Raw genomic sequence first — 9,712 nt, 5'->3', positions numbered from 1 at the left:
TTTTTCTTGACTTGTGAACGTGAGTAAAAAAAAAACAGCTTAATACTTACGTAATTTTTAAGGTAATATACAGATTGTAACAAAGTTCCCTTAAATCTCGAAAGAGGGTTATTTCACCCATCAATACGAATAACTCTTACTAATGTACAATTTAGTTAATTATTAAGGTAGGGCATTAGTATTTTAAGGTAGGCCATTGCCCCACAATGCCCCCACCCCTAGCTAAGGCCTTGATATGTAGATACGTTATATGATAGCGAGACAATTTGTTACATCACTAACATCAGATACCTAGCTTCTTCCTAGCTTTGACTACTGAATCGATTTTAAATACGAGAACGTCCTCGATAGATCAGAATTCAGGACAGTGAGGTCAGCTTAGCGTTGTGCACAGCTAAAGATATACTTACTTACCTTAAAATTTTGGTTTGTATACCTCCTGTTCATACATAAGTCTATCGGGATAACAGCACACCGTGGGTGAAAGTCCGCATACTCTATATCTCGGAATTTATTGAGGGCTCAGACACTTTTTCGGCTAGATCAGTGGCGCTTCAGGGTCGGTGTCAGAGCCATAAGCAGTCAAGCTATTTGGCACGCTTCACTTGATTTGCAAAAAACGGCGGTCAACATGATAATAACACGTTATTGACGCAACATGTGTACAGCTAGCACAAAACTGATCCGTTGCAAATAATACCTAAGTACTTATATGCAACTACGGCACCATGCGCAAGGCATAGGCAAAAACACACGATGTGTGTTCGGTTCGAACTATCTTTTTTTTCTTTATAATTTGTGATTACATACTTACTTATAATAAAAAAAAAAAGAATAATTATAGTTTTATTTGTGTAAATCAGGTTTCAATGTGTTGTTTCTATTAAATGCAGAAAAAATATATCAACTAAGTATATCTCGTAATAAATATAGAGCTGAAAAAAGGTAAACTTGTCTAAGAATTATTTAAGTTTCACCAAAAATAAAAAATCCATAGAAATATTCCGAAAGTTAATCCGACACACAATATATTTAGGCATTAATATGCACAAATGCAGTCCGCAAATCGTTCTGATAATTTTTTTTTTTTCATGAATTACGAAACGGTAGCCGGCAGGAATCGGGTTATATGATTATGGACCCTTCGCCACTGATCTGTAGGTATTACATTGTAACGGAATAAATATATTTCGAATGACAATATTATGGATATTACGGACTACTAGGCTTATCATTATTTGTAAGGCCCTTCATAATATTATTGTATATATTTGCAAATTATTATTACGACATGTGTTCAGCTTAAAAAATAAAAATATCTAATAAAAGCCTCTTTGTTAAGAACACTATATATATATTTTTTGTTGATGATCATAATATAAATCTTTGATATAAATGTCGGTCAAAGAAAATTATAATATAATGTCGGTCCTACATCAACGCCTTCATCAGACATCGTTAACTTTTTGAATATTAGCCGATTTTGAAGATTTGCAGTGATTGTGGTATTTTGGTTTATTATTGTGGTAATAAAATAAATAGCGCGGGAGTATCGAAGCGTGTTTACAAAACACGCAACAGCATCACAGCAAAAAATCGCCCTAAAGCCAGCACTGTATACTTACAACATTGGTGAACATTTTGCTTGTAATAAAGGTTGGTTCAAGTCTCCAAGAGACCTGTTTTTGTAGTACTTAAAAATATTTTGGTCTATACAAGTAGGCTTAGCGAGAAGGCATGTGTGTGCCGGCTTCTAACACGGGAGAGGCCCCCCCCGAGGCAATTCTTGTGGGCTTGGTCTCCACACCAAATGCACGCTCATGCATGGAGGCACATTTGCCGCGACCCTAGGCACACAGTTCAATGTGTATACCTCATGGTTGCTAAATACACATTGAGGCCTATAAGGGTTCGCGAACATTTCCCTTCCCTTTCCCTTACAACCATCCTAAGAAAGCTCCTTCTCCTTCCTTTCCTCCTTCCCCTCTCTTCTTCCTCCCGAGGCCAGTGACCCGATAGCCGTGAGTCGCCAGCATACCGTCCTCTGGCACCCTCGGCGATAACGGTAGGGCCCACGAAATCCTCAGAGGGACTGCCGTGGTTGCTAAGCCGGGGATCGCTTGTACATCGTTAGCAGGTACCCTCGGAGATAACCACGGCAGATCTCCAAAAAAACACGGGAGGGGGGATGCTGGCGGCAAAATCTCAAATTTAATTTTGATTAGGAAATTTTATACAAGTATAATGTTGTCACAATAATACAACAGAAGCACATACATTCGAAAGTAAGTGTACTTAAGTCTAGTCCCCCTCCCCTCGGCCCCCTTGCGAGCATACTCGTGCAAATAGGAATAATATTCTTCATGAGTAACTGTTTGATATTTTAGTCAATAGAATTAATTTTATTTTAAATAGATCAATCAAATACATTTTCCTTATAATTTATGAATTTATTTACGTAACATATGTATCTTTAGTCTTTACACACCATGCTTCACTTTTCATTCTTTTATAAACTGTATTATAATAGTACAAAGAATTTTTTACTTCATAAAAATTAAAAGTGTACAGCAAAATAGGGTATTTAACTTATTTTTGTTTAAACTTTATAAAATATGCCATAAAAATTCTTAACAGAAGGAATCATTAAAATCTGGTGGAAATTCCACAAGTTATAAGCATTTTAAATTAGGTGGTAGGGGTAATTAAAAAACAGAAAAAGTATGAAATACTTGGATATGATGTCATTGGGAATTATGATGTGTGCGTAAGAAAGAGATGGAGCAATATCCCCACTTCATGCCCCTCCTGTACATACCTACATTTAGAATATGAATTATGGTCATATTTCTTGTTTTGAAAAATGAATTCCTTCTGTAAATAGCACTTCTTTTTTGTATTAATTGGAGTTACATGTTAAATAATGCGCAAAACAAAACATACTCAAAAACCCTATTGTTTACTTTACAAAAGTTATACCCGCATTCTATCTGACAGCACTCTCACAATAGAACCAAATCCTCCAATGTTATAAGCTTTCTCATGCCATAGAAGAAGATGACCACTGGAACCCTCTGAAGGGCATTCAAATCCTCTGTAAATGTACTTCATCAGTACATCAATATCATCTAGATGTAACTTCCCAACAACTTCTTCTATTTGTGCAGATTTTATTGCCAGTAGCACTTTCAACGTTAGAGCTAGTGCATTGTCCTGTCAAGAAAAAAATTGAAAAGATTTTTAACAACATGAACATCCCGGATATTAAAAATAAATATAAATTAAAATTATATTTGCATACTCCGCACAATCTTGTGCCATCTTCTGGTACTTAAATATTTAAATAACAAAAAATAAATAAACTTGTAAAAATACTCACTTTTACTTGTTGGTTTGATGATCCAAGTGGGGCATTATTTAATACCACTCTTAAAGCTTCTATATACCGACCTGTGATCAATAATTAAGGAAATAATGTGACAGGTTTCAGTGCAAAAATAAATTAATACATAGTAACATTCTTTTATACAGACATAGCAAAGTGGTTCTGTTATACCTGATCGTAAGTATAGTGGCATCATGATGGAGTTTGTTCGCAACCGTAAATATATAGGTGATGCCGGACCTTTTGAGTTATCATGATATTCTTTTGTATTTGTAACGTTCAAGTCCGAACATAAAAGACACAATGCTATGTATACAAATAATCTAGGGGGCATACTTTTATGTGAGAGAGTTTTAATGACACCAAGCTAACTAGGGGCGATAGATAACATGTTTTTTTAAAAGGATATTGATTAAGCAGTGCGCAGACTTCGCTTTCGTCTGGTCCAGTCGGTCCGGATAGTTCAGCTTCATCTTCTTTAAAATTGTCTTCGTTGTATTGATCTATATCTATTTTTCTAAATGCAGAACTGGAAGTATTCTTTGCCATTTTCCAAAATTTTTCAAACGAAACTCCAAATATATCTTATTTTTATTGACTTATCTGATTGACTGACGTGAATCTGATTCACAATGCACCATAGATATTTGTACTTTTTTCTTGACAAAGGCTCTCATCTATGCAGCCTAGTCTGCCGTTGATGACCATAGACTAGGAGTTTAACGTAGTCGTTATATGAGTGTTTCCACTTACAATGTTGATTTTACCTTATAGATTTTTAAAAGAATTTCTGTTTGATAATATATATGAAGCAAATAGCTTTTTATGTATTTTATCTAATTTACTATAATATTAATTGCTTTATTGCCGATCACAAAGATCGTTTTTAGACGATGTAAAACGGTGATGATGTGATATGGGTAAGAGATTCTGTAGAAAAAGTACTTACTTATACTTAGGTACCTATTTTATTTCATAAAATAAATAAAACATTATTTTTATACTAATATTCCCATAAATAGAATCTTTGAGGGAATTGGTATTTCTTCTAAAATCTAGGGTAAAACCAAAATGACAAGCCGAAACACTACATGAAACTTTATAGTACAATTACATCCAGAGTCGTAATAATGAATAAAAAATCTTCAAAGTCAACAATCAACATTTTAGATTAAGAAAGTGTATCAAAACTTAATCAATTCGATTAGCGTATTGGCTCAATATATATTCCATATGTAATAAAATTGGTTAAAGGTCAAGTTTTTGCAAATAACATAAAATAATTAACTTTAATCACGATGACAATGGGTGATGAATTGCCTGTTACTTCTCTAGTTTTGCCAGTTCTAATACGCCCTGTTTTAACGCAGGTGAGTTGTTTTAAGAAGTGTCTAAGAACTGGGTCTATACTCTTTCTAGTAAGCTAGATTTAACACGGTATTGTGCGTATTTTAATATGGAGTAGTGATTGTGACATGTCAAGTATGTTCATAAAGCGATTACTCAATAGCTTGATGAGGCGATATCAGATAATAAAACAACGTAGTAAATTAATTTGGTACTTCATACAACTAAACATTTTGAGACTGATTAATATTACACAATAGGTAAAAATTATTTAAGACCTTTTTCTGCTTTTTACATTGCTCAATTTATTTTATGAAACTTAGCTCCACAAACAGGATTTACGCAACATAATAATGTGCAATAAAATGTTACTTGGAGCCCTACAATCACGTGTTTTGCCTGTGGCAAATTTATTAATTGGGATCATAAATACTAAATTTGGTAAACCTTAGGGAGGTTCCTTGTAATGCATAACATCATCTGTTTTATAGGTTACTGATATTAAAGACATTATTGCGAGGATAAGGCTTCATTCGTCTCATTATTTTTACATAATTTTACCATCTTACCTATTTTTTTACTTTTTGCATTAATTTTGTTTCTTAATTAAAAAATTTCATATAACTTTATCTATATTTTTTCATACATGATATTTTTCATTGAATCCAGTTCCTGTAGCTTCAATTTAACATATACCAAAGCAGGGCAGCATAGTACTAGCAATACAAATTGCCCGCATAAATTTGAATCCAACCTGAGATTTCATGTTGCCCTCATGTCAATAATTTACAATACAATGGACTAATTAATTTTAGCATTTTTCTAGTCTGCTATAATATATTTCTAATTAAAATTCTGTTTTATTATGCGGAGACATACATATTACTATTCATAGCAGTTTTGTTGCGTTACCAATAATAAAGAATAATGTTGTTTTCAGCTGGAGAAGTATGATTTGGGAGCATCACAAAGTTTGCGTGCAGCTCTCACTAAAGCAGAAGCAGCTGTGCCTGGCCTGAATTATGACTTGGTGGCCGGTATCATGAGACGAGCTGACATCCCTGTCAATATGAATGAAAGCCTACTTCGGCTACAAGGCACTCTTACTGAAACTGAGAGTAAGATTTTATTATATATATGAATTTCTGTCATTAACACATAACAAAATGTGACATTATGTCAATGTAATAGGTAAGACTGTCTCTACTATTTCATGTCATGCCTAAGTTTCAACCTTTTTTAAATCTTTAGGCAAAATGTTTGAAAATATTCTTTGCCTTTCCAAATAAGAAGGTAAATATTTTTATAGGTGCTGATCTGAGATTGAACAGAACTGAAGAAGCATTCCAAGAACTGAACAAAAAGTCAGCTGCACTGAAGAAAATATTGAGCCGGATACCAGATGAGATTACTGACAGGAAAACATTCCTTGAGACTATCAAGTGGGTACAAATAAAAAGTTGTTTGTTTTTAAATTGTTATTGTACTTGTATTTATCTTGTACACACTGTACATTGTATGCAATAATCAATTATAAAAGTACTGCCAACGAAAATTATAACTTCTGAATTTTTGAAGATCTTGAAGTGTTTACTTTATGTGTATTTATTAGACACATAATATTATAAACAAAATCCCCCGCCTTATCTGTCTGAATGCAATAAACTTAAAAACTACCAAATGGATTTTGATAAAATTTAGTATGGAGATAGTTTGAGATCCTAGGAAAGATGTACATTAGTTTTATTGAAATAAAACTATTTTATAGATTTTATCACAATTATTTAGATTATTATTTTCTCTTAACGTTTCAAAGACTTTGAACCCTTTGTGGTTACAGGGTGGGGATACGTAAAATATTTTTATTTCAGTGTCTAACATTCACGTAAACATAAGAAATCATTAGGCTGCTGAAATAATATTTCTGCAGGCAAAATATATAGCACACTTTTAATCCAGAAAAAACTCTCATGCGAGGGGGGCCGTGAGGTAAAGATAGTTTGGTATATATTGAGTAAGTTTAAAACAATAATATATAATGTTTGAAACAAACTATATTTATTACAAAACATTTTTTTTTCAGAGAGATAGCTTCAGCAATCAAAAAGTTACTTGATGCAGTGAATGAAGTGTCCACATACACTCCAGGGCCGGGTAAACAAGTGCTGGAGCAGAGAAAGAGAGAGTTTGTGAAGTATTCTAAGAGATTTTCTAACACCTTGAAGGAATATTTCAAGGAAGGACAGTGAGTATTGATATGATATCTTTGTACTATAATGATTAGTGGTTGCAATGCATGTCCTGATTAGTGGGATATGTATTTAATTTTGTACAAAACATTACTTTGTTTTTTATATGGTAAATAATCACCAATTTTTTTACTGAGATTCATGATACATATAATAAAATATAATTTCTGTTTTTCCAGAGCGAATGCGGTGTTTGTCAGTGCCCTCTACTTGATACACCAAACTAATCAAATACTGTACACTGTTAAAAGCAAATCTGAGTAACTTTTGATACATAATAATGAGAATCTCAGCATAGCCTGAGAAATTATTGTTAAATTTTAAATGAAAATTATGAATGTTATTGTTTAATTTGTTATTAGTAAATATTCAACATATTAGGATAAACCATCTAAATAGAAACGCTATTAGAAACTACTAAGAAAAACAAAATAATTAATTAAATTTTTAACAATATATTAAATTGTATTCATATACACACAGCGGTCTAAAAGATAGTTTTGGGACCATATTATCTTACCTATGATTTGCAATACTGTAATCTATGTCGAAATCAATAGTTAATTTTGTTTTTATCCTAAAACATTACGGTTTTTTTACTTAATCAAGTTACTATTAAGAAGAATAATAATAATAAATATTCTTAATCCAACACACATATTATCATCTTTAAAAATTGTTTAGAATTGCACATCTAAGAAGGGTTATTTAAAAAAATATATAAATATTTATGATAAACAAAATTACATGATTGTAGATGTTATACTAAGGGGCAATTATATTATGGACATCATCTTGGTTTGAGGGTAGCTATTTTATTTCTAGTGTCCAATCTGTTTTGGATGGTTTATCTTTACTTGTATTAATAGAGACTATATCACAGCACGAATTGACGCGTCATATAAAGTATAATTTGTTTAAAACGCGTTATAATATTAAGTAAAAATAATACAGATAATATTTATTATGTTTTTCACAAAAAGAAGTCTTATTTGATGAGTTAGATACACATATTATGCATTTAGTTTTTATGACCAATTATTTTGATATAAATTTCGTCACTACATTGTAACAAGTGAAATAGATGTTTAATATAGTATATTTTAGAATTTGTTTAGTTTCATTGATATTTTTTAATCCTATTTTTAGTCATATTTTACCGGGTTTAACGATGTTGCCTTTCTAACTTTTAATATACGTATATTATTTCATAGGTTGTAGTTTTTACTATCCTACATTATATTTATAAGTTATGTCAACTGACTAGATTTCAGTGTGGCAGCTGCCTGTGAATATTCACAATCTTTGCAGAGATGTTTGTGCATTACTAAATAAGTTAATCTCATTAATAATTACTACCACCTGCCTATACATAAATTTACACTATTTCTCTAAGCAGTGGCGGCCTTAATGGGCGCGAGGCCCCAGGCGAAATCATAAATACAACGCGTTACCCCGGACGGCGCAAGAAAATTCCTCGGTTTAAACATTCTGCTTGGTAAGATCGTAAAAAAAAGTCCCTGTAAGCGCGAGGCCCTGCGCGGTTGCCCGTTTCGCCTCCCCCTAAAACCGCCGCTGCCTCTAAGTCATTTAATGTTATAATAGAGAAAAGAAAATAAAAAAAGTTTAAAAAAGAAGATAAGAATAATTATTCAAATACATTCAAAACGAAAAAAATCCCCGATATATATTAAACATATTATAAAAATAATAGTAAAGGCCCTCTACTAACTCTAACTATTAGGTCTACTAACTATTAGGTCTAACTACTCTACTAATTATTAGGTCTTACTGAATAAGGTTGAGGTACCAAGGTAATATTTATATACGCAATTACACATTATAGACGCATTTTTTTAATCGCGGAATATGGTATTCAGTTATCGTTTTATTCCTGTAGGTAAGTACCTTATCTATTTTATATTATACTTACCTTTCAATACTAGTCAGCAGTCAGCACAATTTTAGCTTACATCTTCCCTCTCCAATCTTTGGCCCATCTGTGTGTACAGGACTTTATCCTCAATAACGGCTTGAAAATCTAATTAAGATTAGTATAAAAAATGTATAGCTCATTTTAGGTTATACAGTAGGTAATGTAATTTACTGGTTGACTGTTCATCAGAATTTAGAACTTAAGTCGTTTTATGCTATTATTTAGCGTGTATGTCACCACTTTTGGAATTATTACGAGTATTCGTGGCATGTACAAATATCAGACCTGACTGCTTTGGAGGGAACGTGATAGATTTTCTGCTTAAGTAGGTAGGTAATAAGTAATAACTAAAAATATTAATATTTAATAAAAGATCTAACCGTGCCCATTTATAACAAAAGAATCACTGCTCATCAAATAGAATTCGATAGAAATAACGTCACGATTGGTTTTACCGTGAAAGTTGTGGGAAAAAAGTGATGTTTTTGGCGTTAACACATTGCCAGCCGGTGTCAATGAAAAAGTCTGGGTAAAATGACTTCGTGACCGCGTTTAATGTGTCATGAAGCCTGCGTTGTGATTCGTCCCGTCGTGCGAGCGCGCACAATGGCTGGTCGTGCCAGTTGATCCCGCCGCGGTCGCCCGCGCTCTGCTCGGCCTGCCCGTGACACTTGACACAGGAATCCGTACTCCACGACCTCCAAATATTTCCGCGTCCAACTTTTTTACTTTGAAACGTGGCTAATCAATGTGCACCATAGTTCAATCATTTTCAGTATCAATGAAAACTCAAGT

The 9,712-nt window shown here is 32.9% G+C and overlaps 2 protein-coding genes across 2 annotated transcripts; one reads left to right on the top strand and one right to left on the bottom strand.

Moving 5' to 3' along the window:
• Nucleotides 1-2,429: 2,429 nt before the first annotated feature.
• On the bottom strand, nucleotides 2,430-4,045 carry LOC115446011 (actin-related protein 2/3 complex subunit 5-B). Its single transcript, XM_030172551.2, has 3 exons — nucleotides 3,795-4,045; nucleotides 3,380-3,452; nucleotides 2,430-3,213 (listed from the first exon to the last, which is right to left on the bottom strand). Exons 1-3 carry the CDS (start codon nucleotides 3,932-3,934, stop codon nucleotides 2,974-2,976), a joined length of 453 nt encoding a protein of 150 aa, XP_030028411.1. The 5' UTR covers nucleotides 3,935-4,045; the 3' UTR covers nucleotides 2,430-2,973.
• A 418-nt stretch (nucleotides 4,046-4,463) lies between these two features.
• On the top strand, nucleotides 4,464-8,090 carry LOC115446010 (programmed cell death protein 10). The gene is made up of 5 exons (XM_030172550.1): nucleotides 4,464-4,755; nucleotides 5,673-5,850; nucleotides 6,042-6,174; nucleotides 6,816-6,977; nucleotides 7,161-8,090. Exons 1-5 carry the CDS (start codon nucleotides 4,684-4,686, stop codon nucleotides 7,243-7,245), a joined length of 630 nt encoding a protein of 209 aa, XP_030028410.1. The 5' UTR covers nucleotides 4,464-4,683; the 3' UTR covers nucleotides 7,246-8,090.
• The last annotated feature ends 1,622 nt before the right edge of the window (nucleotides 8,091-9,712 follow it).

This window comes from Manduca sexta, chromosome 23 (assembly GCF_014839805.1).
Source record: "Manduca sexta isolate Smith_Timp_Sample1 chromosome 23, JHU_Msex_v1.0, whole genome shotgun sequence".
NCBI classification, from domain to species: Eukaryota; Metazoa; Arthropoda; class Insecta; order Lepidoptera; family Sphingidae; genus Manduca; species Manduca sexta.
Note: the sequence above shows the minus strand (reverse complement) of the source record. Positions and strands in the feature narration are given on the sequence as shown.